At 39.1% G+C, this 13,569-nt stretch overlaps 1 protein-coding gene across 2 annotated transcripts in view; it reads right to left on the bottom strand.

The window, feature by feature from the left end:
* The window catches only part of esrrb (estrogen-related receptor beta), a 70,069-nt gene that overhangs the window by 26,988 nt on the left and 29,512 nt on the right, over nucleotides 1-13,569 (bottom strand). For both annotated transcript variants that reach the window (XM_015350638.2, XM_015350637.2), the window contains exon 3: nucleotides 5,877-5,993. In XM_015350638.2, the coding sequence (XP_015206124.1) occupies nucleotides 5,877-5,993 (117 nt within the window). The remainder of the gene's footprint in view (nucleotides 1-5,876; nucleotides 5,994-13,569) is intronic.

Below are 13,569 nucleotides of genomic sequence, written 5' to 3'. Positions count from 1 at the left end.
AGTGATTTATTGTGTTGCGGGGGGACTGTAATTCAACAGCGCAGCTAATCCCTCACTCTCATGAAAACACGTGTTAGCGCCTGTTGCAATTCTCTCACCTGTCCGACCGCAGAAGCAGGCACGGTCTTCTAGTCAGCAGGGCCCCCAGTGTGGGCCACTGGACTGCTCATAAAAATGGGGCTTTTAGACAGAGCTTTTGAACGGGTTATTTAAAATGTCATTTACACAAAGAGACCTCAGTACTAACAGTAAAAGATCTAGATTTTGTCCCCAGACAAGGCTTAAAAACCAGCTTCTAGAAGAGGTCACAAATAGGTCTTGCTTTCTAACAGCAGTGATACACTTCATTTTGACAGTGGGCTATAGATTTCTGTTTGTTTCTTTTCTTCAAAAGAAAAACTGTATATTCATCCTTTGAAAAAAGAAAGTGAAAAAGTTAATGTTAAAGCAATACACATGAAAATTGCTTTGGAGAAAGTGTCTGAGTTTTTCTGTTAAATCAGCAAAATATTAATGGTACTTTTAATTGAGTCAAGTTGGGAGGGTGAGGTCTAGCAAGACTTAGCAAGACCTAGCAAGAGGTCTTGCAATTTTCTTTTTCTCTTTTACTTAAAGAAGAAGCTAGTGTTCCACACACTCAAACGAGAGCAGAATACTGTATGTAAAGTGTATGCAAGTGGCTATAGCACCTGGTAGGCAGTTCTTGTAAGATCTCAGAAGCACAAGAGGGCTTGGCCTGGTCAGTATTGGGTTGGGAGGTTTGCAAAGAAAACCAGGTTGCTTCAGTGTGTGTGGCGTTGGTGGATCAGTTGGGGGCACACCTCCCCCTGAAAGAGAATTTCCAAACCAGTGCCCCAGTACTCTAGCCAGGGACACTGCTGTGGTAGGTACTGTCCTCTGTATAAGACATTACACTTTGCAGCTACTGGTCATTACATATCCCATGATACTGGTTGTAACCCTGGCTTCCTTTTAATTACCCCTTAATTTAACTGAGGAAATACATTTTGTCTTCTTCATCTGCTCTATAGTAGTAGATGACTGAGCTAAAACTGTACATCAGCCACAGTAGGTGGGTGCTTCACTTCAGTGGTGATGAACTTGTCCTCCTATATGAGCAGTGGTTTGGGACCCTTTGTGATGAAAAGTATTATTTCAATTAAATAAATTATCATCATCATCATCCTTCGGCTGGGACTGAAGCACAATGTCCATCAGAATGCAGAACTGAGATGTTTTGCGGTTTGCATTGTTTGTAGGAGAACGGAGGGGAAGGGGGACCGGCTGATGCCCAGCACTGCAGATGTCAATATCTGTTTCCTCCCCCCTCCCCGGCTCAGCTCTGATCTCAGACCATTGATCAGAAAATAAACCTGTAACCCCTGACATCTGATTCCCTTATTGATCGCTTCCTCTTTTTGTATGGCATAGGAAAAACAAAGGAAAAAATAAGCTGCACAACGATGTCTGCAAGAATATCCTTCTAAAATAGATTGTTGATCTCTCAGCAATATTGCAGGGCCCTTCTTTTTAGAGATCAAGCTGAGCTACCTCAATGACTGGAAGCAAGTTCATCCTGGGATTAACATATCTTTTAATGAGAAACACACATGCCCATAAGCAAATTCAGCCAAAAGACAATGGTGTGAGTTCTTATTCTGTCCCTTTACCCCTCCCCCGTTTCCTCTGTGATAATCATTTTGAATTTTCTATTCAGAAAGAATACTGCAATTCAAAAATTGTTCCTACTTAGTAAGAAAATGACACGTACATGAAAAAAGGACATAAAAGTCGTGTGAAAGGCCCGACACCACACTGCAAGCTTCTTCTGTGACAATTTAATGTATATTCCCTTTAAAAAAAGACACTTAATATTATGGTGGTAGGCGATAAGATAAATTCCTACATTTTAGTTTGTTAATCTGATTAATTTCAGCAATTCATTTTTTTACTAGCTTATTATTATCCTCATGCCCTGAAGAAAGGACACATTTTTTAAACTAATGCTGGCTAGACAAATTCATTAACACCTCCTTCTACTGCCAAAACGTCTTCTATTTGACAAAATCCTTTTACATGTTGGCCTCTTAGATAAATGCGTAGTGAACGAAATTGCCCCGCACACTATATTGAAGTCAACAGCAGCAGGCTACCTCCTTCAAGCTGTAAAGTTATAATTAGGTGTCATTTTTTCCATACAGTAGGTGACCTTTCCCACTGTAATGAACTCCACAGAACTCACTGCAGCGAGGAGTCAGTGCTACAGCACAGAACGTACCATTTAAGAAGAGCTCACTGGAGAAGGACCATTTATAGCAGGCAAGCAGAGACAGGGGGGTGATTCAGACCTCCTGCTCTACCCAGTGTACGTGAAAACCTGTTTGTGTACAGACAATGAGGCTCTGTTCCTGCATTGTCCTTTGCTGTACTCATTGATTGACTCACACACACTCGTCCTTGCATTAAGGAGAGCTAGACTGCGTTACGCCTTGTGCATTTCTACGCGATGACCATTTTAATTGCACTGACGACCCAAAAAAAACTCTCTGTGGCGGCACAAGGCAGAGAAGAAATGCCTCCGATGCGGGTGTCAGTACTTCCTGGATGGGAAGGGAAGTGGTGAAAGTCCAGCAGGAAAGGGGTGTTTATTTTCCATGACACTGACGGCAGCACACATGAATGCAGCTACCACTGCTGATGTCATCGTTTTCCAGACTCGGCTTCCTTTAAGTTTCTTTAAGAGTCTGAACTGGGCAGGCGGCAGCTGATGTTAAATAAATTTGACCTTTGAGTCAAACAAGAAGAGTTAGTCTTCTACATTTATATTGCAGAAGTCTGCATTTCTCTTCACTGCTCTTATCTGTGGGATTTTTTACCCTCTAACTTTTAAAACAGCTGCCTAACCTCTGAAAATTTAAAACAAAATCACACCCTAACCATAGTTTTGAAAATGTACTCAATATTTTGGCAATTCACCTATTAAATCAAGAATTTTTAATTTAAATATCGAGGTTAGTGATATCAAATTAATTAATCTTCCTTTCCCTTGAATGGAGTTACAGAATCTTTGATATTTTCTGGATTGCTCTTAAAACCTTAATCTCTTAAATTCTGTGTAGAAAGAAGAGAAAGAGGTGACTCAGAAGTTACACAGACAGGATGGAAGAATTTCTTCAATTGTTTCTCAAAAAGTAGAACTGATTTCTTTGACATTGCAGATAAGGCCTTCCTCAGAGACTAAGGCGCAAAATCTATAAGGCTGTAATATTTGTAGGACAGTGGTTTGTTGTCGTTAAATTTGTTAGTTTTGCTGGCCAGACACCAATACAAGAGTCTGCATTAATCATAAAACAGGTACAGAACAGAAACATATAACAATATGCAAAGCTTTGCTACTGTATACTGTATACAGTAGGAAGAAGTCAAATGCTTCCTTTCACATCACTTTTTAAAGTTTCCTTTGCAAATGAACAACAAAAAACTCCTCTCCCTTTTAAAACACTATGTACTGTTGATAAGTGCAGTGTCTTTGTGCATTTCAAAGAAATTAACTCCATCTTCTCTTTTATTTAAACATCCGAACATTTGTCTCCTCCCTTTTTTGACCTGACACTTGTGATTCATTTATGGCCATTCCTACCTATTCTCTGGGCTTTTTATTCCTCCAGATAATATATTTGCATTAATATTTCATTAGGTAGTAATGTGATTACTTGCTCATTCTGCTACTGGCTTTTAACATGCGGCTTGCTTTATGGAGATTTCGTTACCATTCAGGGAATCATATGGATTGGTTATTAAAGACCTGATCTGGGATTAGGAACAGCTGAACTGTAGGACTGTTTTTTTTCTCTCTATGTACATTGTTCTTCTGTTTCATCCATCGCACTAGTGAATCCTCAGATAGGATATTGTGTTCAGTTTTGGTCACTAATATGCAAAAAATATATTGCTGTTTTGGAATCAGTTTAGAGAAAAATTATCATATACATTCTTGGGCTTAAAGAAATGTCTTACAGTGACACGACAGATGAACAGATTACACTGTGAGAGAACCTGCCTCAAGTACTCAAACTCCTCAAAGGAGACAACAGTCAATCCTATGGACTTCCTCAGAATCAACAGGGTAACACCAGCTGGAAGTCACAAGTGGAAACTACAGAGAAGTGCATTTAAAACTGACAACGGGAGGAACTTTTTACATGAGTAATTGTGGGCGTCTCTAACAAGCTACCCACGTTGTTATGGAGGAAACCCGCGTTTCTATTAAGAAACGGCTGGATTATATCCTCAACTCCGACACTAAAAGTCATACAAGCCAAATGTGAGAAATATTCTTCGTCTTGTTGGTGAAAATGATTATATTCATTCTTATCCCAGCAGAACAAATCATTATAAATTACCCTGCAGCACTAAATCCTCACTTTTGATTGAGACAGATAGTTACTGGTTTCACTTGGCTACTTTATTTCAATTCAAATTGTATAACCCTGATCATCACTATTGGAAAAAAATATAAAACAAAACATTCAGTCACAGCTGCGTGACTGTCATATTTGTAAGAATGGCGGGAGGTTTATTTTGAAAAACAACCTTTTTGGCAAAGTCCCAATGGCAGAGGTGATGGTTTTTAAGTCAGTTGCAGCCTTCAAACGGCAGAAAATGGAAAAGATCTGAAACTGAAAGTTTGGATAATCTGTAAATAAGGTGGTTATTCACCAATACAGAACCATTTCACAGCATGAAGAGGTATGCAGCCATAGTCAAAATCTGGGAAATGAGTAACAGTGGAGGATCTTTAACCAAAAGGCAGAACATCTTTAATGTGGAAGCAAATAATTCCTAAATCCCACCATTTTAAGGTAAAAAGAAAATGAAAGATTCTGGATGCTAAATGAAATTCTTCTTCAATCCGAGTTTGTGTGTGGTATTGTAATGCTCAGAACACTGCCAGACACCAAGGCCAAGAAGCTGTTTTTGGACAGCGCAGGAGAACAACAATAAATGTTCCCTTGAAGAGGGAGGCCTTACCCACGGGGGTGTTAAATAAACATGTTTCATTTCCCCAAAAGCCACATGTTTCACATTATTCATGTGTTTTTCTTTTCTAGACCAACAAGTCAGAAAACAGTTAAATAAAAATCCCATTAATGTGCAGAGCCAGGTAAAGTAATTCCCCGAGTTGCTGCAGTGCTGAGCTCTCGAGGGGAGCTGAGAGAAACTGAGCTGAAAAAATCCATTGGCAGCATGTTTAATTGTCACTGAATTCCCAGTGGCCTGACTTTAAAAAACCATCCACAGGAAGAGAGCAGAGATGTTCGGAAAACATTTAGCAGATCAATATGCATAGAGAGCTGAGACCCACTCCAGTGTGCACTGAGGGACTCGGGTTATTTTTTTCCAGTCGGAATACTGTTACACTTCTATTAGTCAGACACAAGGATCGACCTATTCAGCATTTTTTTTTTTGTCCCTACCAACTGCTCATTGTTTACTGCTGTCTTACAGAGCTGAAACTCACTTGTGTTTTCCAATCTGTGGCCAACATTCCTCTCACTTTGGCAAGGCACCATGAATGTGCCACTAGGGCACATTTTTGAGATGACATCACACAGCCTTGTCTTCACGAATGGGAGTCTTTGATCTGATGTGAAAACGTTTTTTTTTCTCTCCAGCCGCAAAAAGCGAAGATCATGAAACGTGATTCGTGATTCCAAACCCAGCGAGTTTCAGTGGGCAGCGAAATGGCTTCATCTGCCAGGACAGCGATCAACTGCCCAGCTCTCTCTCCCGGAAATAATACACTGCTTGTTTCAGGACTCAGTATGACAGAGAGGAGAAAACAGAGAGATAAAAAGAGCAGAGTGTTGCCTTACCTTCTTTCAGCATCCCCACTTTGAGACACTTCATGAAACGACAGGCCTGACAAGACTTACGTCTTCTTTTTGTGATCTCACATTCGTTCGTGGCGGGACAGCTGTATTCTATGTTACCTGCCAGAAGAAGAAGATTTGATGACCTGAACTGACTACTTCTGGATAATGATGATTCATAATTTCCACATTATTACTGCAATTACTCACTGGCACTTATTAGTAATAATGATTGTTTCCCTGACATTCTAAAATCAATACTAATTTAACAGTAAATTAATATTCTAAAAAATGAAAAATCATGATGGTACTATAATTTATATTCAGCTCTAATGTGGGCAAATGTACAGTATGTGTGCCACTGTCTGTGCTGAAATGTGTTAAAATGCAAAAAAAAATAATTAAACAAATAATCGATAATCCAAATGACCATTTGTGGTTTTTTTTGGGTGATCCTGCTGAAGTACATTTTGCATTGCAAACACTCTTTTGCAACACAAAAATGTTGTATTTTAACACTGGTTCATCATTGACTTTATTACTTTATTATTGTACTTTCCACATTCTATTCATTTAGTAGGTCCTCCTTTTCAAAGATTATTCCGTAGAAAATAAAACGTTGACTTTTAAACATGTAAACGTAAATAAAGTCACAAAGAATATACAAGCGCTGTTCGGTCAACACATTAAAAGCAAAAACATTTCTCTGGAAAAAAAAAACAAGTTGTTCTGCAATGTACAGTGCGTATTCATGTGCTTAGAAAACAACAATGAAAAAAAATCAGACCTAATAAGCACTTTCGCTTAGTTGTCAATGCAGAATAGCATATGCAGCTTAACTAGCACAGATATGGCAAAAAGAAAAATGACTTAAGCATGAACTTTTTGATTGTAGGAACATTTTTATAAAATTCTCTAGCCAAGGATTCTATTGTCTTAGTAAGTACGGTGAACAGAATGTCTGATTTAGTTTACACCTGCAATATTTACCCAACCACCTGCTGTCTCTCTTGTTATTTATGAATGCCTCTGCACTGCTCTGGCACTGGCCCTCTGCATCTCCTTGCTATTTTTTTTCCGTAAGGCTGCACATGTTTTAGAGAAACTGCTGATTTTGCTGTTACGCAACTGTGTTAAAACTGACGAAGGCCTTTGGAGGTCTTTCATTTAAGTCCATTGACTGAAAACAAATGAGATCTTTTCAAGAAAATGCAGGGAAAAAAAAAGTTTTTTTTTCTTTTAGTTTTGCTACGATGCAACTGTTTGGCGCAGTTACATGCCCTGATCCTGGATTTCTGCGCTCTAGGTTAACGAGCATGAATAGGAGGCTGAGGTACACAGGTGAAACATGATGCCGTGTTCTTGCAAACTGTGGAGACACAATTTTTAACTCCTCTTAGAAAGTCTGACTGAGCCTCTTGGGAAGGACTAAATGGAAACAAACCCTGGTTCTGCCAACCAAGATCTGAAACAGAGACAGATAAGAAAGCACTTTGTGTGTGTGTACGTGTGTCAACATCTGCCTATATAATTACTTTGATGTAGACTGTAGGGTCCACGATAGTAGAATCTAAGACAAATGGAGATATACACCTTGCAAGCCATGATCCAAGATGATCAGGAGAGATGCATGTTTTTAATTTACTTCAGATGAAACTTTAAACGCGGATTTGTTCCATTCCAGAGGGTTATGACTCTGAAAGTCCGACATTCAACTAGACATACTTAAATAAACACTTCACTCTGGCCTTCATTGATAATGTCTGTCCAGGCATCCAGGTGTATGCATGTCTTAACTGTGAGGGCAGTTTCGCAGCTCTGTGGATGAGCTTCTCCAGTGGCAGTACCAAGATGCCTCAGGATCAGATCTCTAAGTAACTCCCAGACATATGTGGAGCCTGCATGTAAAGGCTGGAGTCAGCTCTGCTGTCATTTTCACGTGTGCAGTGGTGCAATTTAAGATGATGCTTCTGGAGCCAGAGGATCATGTCTTACTGATCGCACAATGTCGCTCTCTTTCTTCAGCAATCTGATACATCTGTCAAAGAGCCATTCTCCAGAATATGGTGACCTCCTGAGACACCCTGCTGGAACTGTGTGGAGGTACTTGCAAGACCTCAATGCAAATGTCACTCTGCGTCTGTTAAATTAGCCTAATTAATTCAGAGCATGTCTTTTCTCAGCCCACCATTCCCTAAGATCTGAATTATGTTCCTCACTTCACAGGAGATCTCCTGCTTCGATAACCTAGCAGGGAAATGTGGACATATGGAATACGCAGACTACATTATTCTGAACAGAGCCTTGAAGATGTATTTTTGCGGCTATTATTTCCATTTATTCTTCACTTCAAACACTTTAGGGGCTATATTATTGTTGTCCCAGTCTCATATGAGAACAACAAAACACAGAAGGACCTACAAAATACTCAAGCCCATGAAATGGGTTGAAAGAAACACAGCATAAAGACTGTGCACACTGCGTACTTTGCATGGGAAAGTATGTAAGATGAGGGCATTTGCATCTTACCTTTGTAGTCATAGCAATAAGGGAAATTACAAAATGTAGTGAAACAGCGTTAGGTTTTGCGAATACAATTTTAATTTAATAAGACTGAGCTCTCATAGGTGAATCATCCATCCATCTGTGTTCTAAACTCTTTATGTGCTATGGGGTCACGGGGGAGCCGAAACCTTTCCTGGCTCAAGGTGGGGTACACCCTGAAGGGAATCCAGACCATCGCAGGGCAGGCAAACAGACACAAACACACACTCACTCACACCAGGGCCACTTTCCCATAACCAAATAACTTGCGTATGTCTTTAGACTGTGGGACAAAAGTCACGTAACTGCAGGGAGAATGTAACAACTTCACACAGCTAACCCCAGGAATTGAACCAAGGGCCCCAGCACTGCAAAGCCACTGTGCCGCCACAGGCAAACAATTTTCCATTGTGTTTTAGGAAAGAGCGATCAAAGAAATCACACATCCAAGCACTCGGAAATCTCCAAAACTAATAGGAAAATCTACCCTGTCATGCCTAATGCAGTATATGAACTAGGCATTACAGTATCATGCTCAGTGATACTGTATTGCAAACAGTATACTGTATATCCGGTGCACACAGGGCTTATGGTGTTCAACCACATAGAAATACAGTAGAAGATCCTGGAAGTGGGCAAGTGGTCATGCCAGTCACAGCAGTGCCGTGCACACCCATAGGAACACCTGGACAGACCAAGGAACGTCTGTCACAAAACGAGGCTCCATGGGCAGGATGGCAGCAGGGTTTATCCCAAAAGATTCCCATGAACAGTGATGGAGTCTACTAGCAGAATCTGTATGTTACTCTGTACCCATATAGTGGTAGGAGTTGTGAACTCCTGCTGAATTCACATGCTAAACTCTAACCTACATGGTGGCTTAAACACAGATGCTTCTCCCTCCCTGTACTGAACTCCCCATCTTCTGTACTAAAGTCCCTGATGGGGAATGTTTACACTAAACTCCTGATAAGGAAGGAATGTTTTAAGTGCTTTCTGAGTCCTGGTGTTTCCTGAGAAAGCTACTGTACCTCAAAGACAGGAGGGGGAGGGTATAGAGAAAAGTATATATAAGCCGTGTAGAGCCATGTCCCCTCTGAGCAATACAACAATAAGCCTGAAATGTGTTGCTCCTTGTATGCATACAATAAAGCTTGGCTTGACCACCGGACACTTCAGGCTCGAATCTCTTGGTTTCTAAAGCAGAAAAGCCAGGATTGTTGGTAACATTGTCATGAAAGGAGTTGCTCAGGCTCTTTGGTATTTTCAGCACTGACTATTGCTCAGGTCCACATTTTCCATCCAGCTTTTGCTTGTCCAGAGTTCCTGTCACATTTTGCTGAATAGTAAAATGTTTGTTTTAATCAAAAATAACTTGAACATTGTTTTGAAAGCACTTTATACCCCACATATGCTTCCTGTGTACATCATAAAGTATAGGCATATTTTTATTTTATTGCTCATGGTATTTTTATTTTAATCGGGGCTTGCTTGCTTGGTGATAATAAGAAAACTTGCTTGGTGATAATTCACTCAATGACACAAGATACTTTTACACTCATACTTACAGAAGTTAAAGATGAGCATTTCTATAAGAACCTTATGCATTGAAGAAAATCCCTGGATTTGTTTTTTACTTTTCTGTTGCAAATTTCTATTTAATTTTTTTAATTTTAATAAAACAAGTATATGAAAGCAATTTTGAGTAACCTGTATACTTAATTAATTTCGATTTCCATTGTAGTCTTAATCTAGACATCATCAGCACACTCCAGAACACCAAAATGACTTTTCCTACTTCTCCTACATAGTTCTAAGAAGCTGTCATAAGAGCACATAAAAAATTAAGTTTAAGTTGTGAAATAAAGGTTCACTGCTGTGAAAATATCATCTTAAGACATGATGCAAGATATATTGAAGAAACATTAAAATTCCGTAAATTAAAATAGTTTCTCTCAAGATTATCATGCTGTCTATACGTACCAAGAAGCCAAATCAGTGGAAGGAGTTTTCAATACCCCCAAAAGTTTTAATTTAATAACTTAATAGCTGTTAATTTATTTTGATTACAGTGCTGGACAGAGGAGAGGATAGACCTACACTACAGACCATGTAATAACAATCGGAGACATTTGGAGTTAGGAGCAAAAATAGATCTGTCCTGGCTGGAGAACAGCTGAAATGAATTCTGAAAATTGAATATAACGACAAGAGCCTTATGTCTGGGATTCTTTCTTTCTGGTGATTAAACGTGCAAAAGGTTCATTCAGCAAGATCAAGAAGCCATAAAGTTAAAATAAGCATAAAAGGACTGCCGCTTGACTGCTTAGCAGGGAAGTGATAGAAAAGATCATAGTAGCCCGTTAACCCTTTGAATTGCTCTTTAACAGCTGCCACAGGACTCATTCAATGGTGCTTGGAAGTAGTTATTGGCCCTAATGCTACCCTGTGTTTGGTAAAGTACGTTCTAGAGCACTGCTTAAAGGAGACTTCTGCTGCACCATTTCAATACAAGCAAAAGATCACAAATGCTTCAAAACCTTCCCTTCTTGTGACTGGGATGTTATTGTAATGTCAGCCCATTCCTTTGCCAATTTTTCTGAGCTGGCTTAGTGAGAATATCTGGGCTCAGGTGCTGGGCCACAAGGAAACAATGTGTGAGAACAGAATATAACACAAACTAAAAGAGAAATAGGAGACAAAAATTGCAGAACTTCCATAGTCGCATCATTTTATTCCTAAATTAAAATAGCCTTAAGTAAGCTTGTTTGTCGAAACCCTCAGACCACAAAAGAGAAAGAACTATTCTGCCTTTCGTAGATTAGTGGCTAATTAAAGTACTTTGATATTAATCTCCAATAAAGCCAGAAAAATCACTTCTGTGCTTTTCTTAGCCTCTGATGTGAGACCTTAAAAACATAGTGATACAGATTTTTTGACTGTCCCCTTCCATCACTCCACTCCAAGTTCTGTAATTATATTAACTCTACTGGACAGATAAAATCAAAAGTCCACATACATTAAAAAATTAGAAACACAGCCAATATATGGGCTGCACGTCATATATATTCAGACACTTCTCAAAGGAATTGCCATAAATGAAGATGTGAAAGTCCAAAACTGAGCCCAATTTGCCTGTTTCAGTGCTTTAGAAGTTTAGTAAGTACTGTATGTGCCTTTCCTATTACGCTGTTACAAGCAATCCATTTGCTCTCCACTGTATGTTCCAGACTGTTCCTCAATGTGAGCTTCGGACAGTAAAATCAACTGGCACACACTTCTACAGTATATGTTGAGGCTGATAGTTTTATTTCTCTACTGCAATACAGTAAATCCTTATGAAACACCAGTTATAGCACAGAAAACCTCTCTTGGTTTGTGGTTATTAAAAATGTTTCTTATAACCCATCGTCCATAGACGTATATCTGAACAATTGATGTACAATCACAATAATAAAATAAAAGTCTTCTAGATGTTAACACATAAAAAACAAAAAAATAAAGTGATCCTCGATCACCATATGCCAACCATGATCCCACAGATACTCTCTTAGCCTTCCATATGGTGTCTGCATGCTCTTATACTGTAGTCACACACTCATGGGTTACACTTCCATCCTTTTAGACCAGCTCCACACATTCCTACACACAGGAACAGCTGGCAACACTGTAACACTGTAGCCAGCAGCCATATCACCCTGCAACTCACAACTGGCAATCCACTGAAGGTCAGCAGGTGTGAGCCTGGTCAGTACATGGATAGGAGACCTTCTGGGAGAAACTAAGGTTGCTGCTGGAAGAGGTGTTAGTGGGGCCAGCAGGGGGTGCTCACCCTGTGGTCTATGTGGGTCCTAATGCCCCAGTATAGTGACGGGGACACTATACTGTAAAAAGGTGCCGTCTTTCTGATGAGATGTAAAACCGAGGTCCTGACTCTCTGTGGTCATTAAAAATCCCAGGGCGTTTCTCGAAAAGAGTAGGGGTGTAACCCCGGCGTCCTGGCCAAATTTCCCATTGGCCCTTACCAATCATGGCCTCCTAATAATCCCCATCTATGAAATGGCTTCATTACTCTGCTCTCCTCCCCACCGATAGCTGATATGTGGTGAGCATTCTGGCGCACTATGGCTGCCGTCGCATCATCCAGGTGAGGGAGGGGAGTCCCCATTAACTGTAAAGAGCTTTGAGTGTCCAGAACAGCGCTACATAAATGTAAGCAATAATTATTAAAACTAAAGAATAGTAGATTTCTTCTGTAAACCCTCTGAAACCTGGGATATACTGTATTCACAGAGCATTCATTTCATACAATGTTATCAACTGCTTCTTGTAGAAAAGTGTGAATATTTGCTCTAGCAATCAACTGATTTGTTGTATGACTGACACAAAAAGTATCATCTGACTTCATAAAGAAAATCCTACAAAGTCTAGGTAACTGGGGAATCCATGTCGGCAATTAAAAAAATGTTACTTTTCCAAAGCATTTCTTAATGGAGATTTTTGGATATGGTTCAACTTAATAGTGAGTGAATTGTTCTTTGTTTTTGAAATGTCTGCATTTTTTTGCAAAAAAAAAAACATTATTTGGCAGTAAAAGACTCACCTTCTAAGATATTAATTATACTGTTATGACTTTTACTGGCATCAGATCATTCTCTTTTAATATCTAGTGATTTCACTGTGCAAAACTAGTTTTAAAAATGTTTTTAAATTTATAAGGGTCTGAAAAGTCTTCTCACAGCTGTTATTTTTTTCTTTTATTTTTAAATATATGATAATATGTTCTGATGTTCTGATTTATGTAATTAATAGCCAATCAAAGTTATGACCACCAGAAAGATTTACAATATAAAGTACAAAGGATTACATTGTATGCCCTATATCCAAATCAACCAAAAAAAATAATTTGTTTTGTAAACTCTTATTATGTTGACATATTTCAAGAGGCAGTCATGAAAGAACATTGTTTTGTTTCTTGTCTTTATAAAGGGTTAAAGAGTGACTGAAATCACAATAGTAAGTTTATCTCCAATAGTAAAGGTTATGTTGTTAAACCAATAAAAGAATTAGAGAGGCAGAAAAAAAGACTTTCTTCTTGATATTTATCTGTCTCAATTTGTTTTATGGATTCTCAGGATCTGTGCCAGGGAAT

Source organism: Lepisosteus oculatus, chromosome 8 (assembly GCF_040954835.1).
Source record: "Lepisosteus oculatus isolate fLepOcu1 chromosome 8, fLepOcu1.hap2, whole genome shotgun sequence".
Taxonomy (NCBI): domain Eukaryota; kingdom Metazoa; phylum Chordata; class Actinopteri; order Semionotiformes; family Lepisosteidae; genus Lepisosteus; species Lepisosteus oculatus.
Note: the sequence above shows the minus strand (reverse complement) of the source record. Positions and strands in the feature narration are given on the sequence as shown.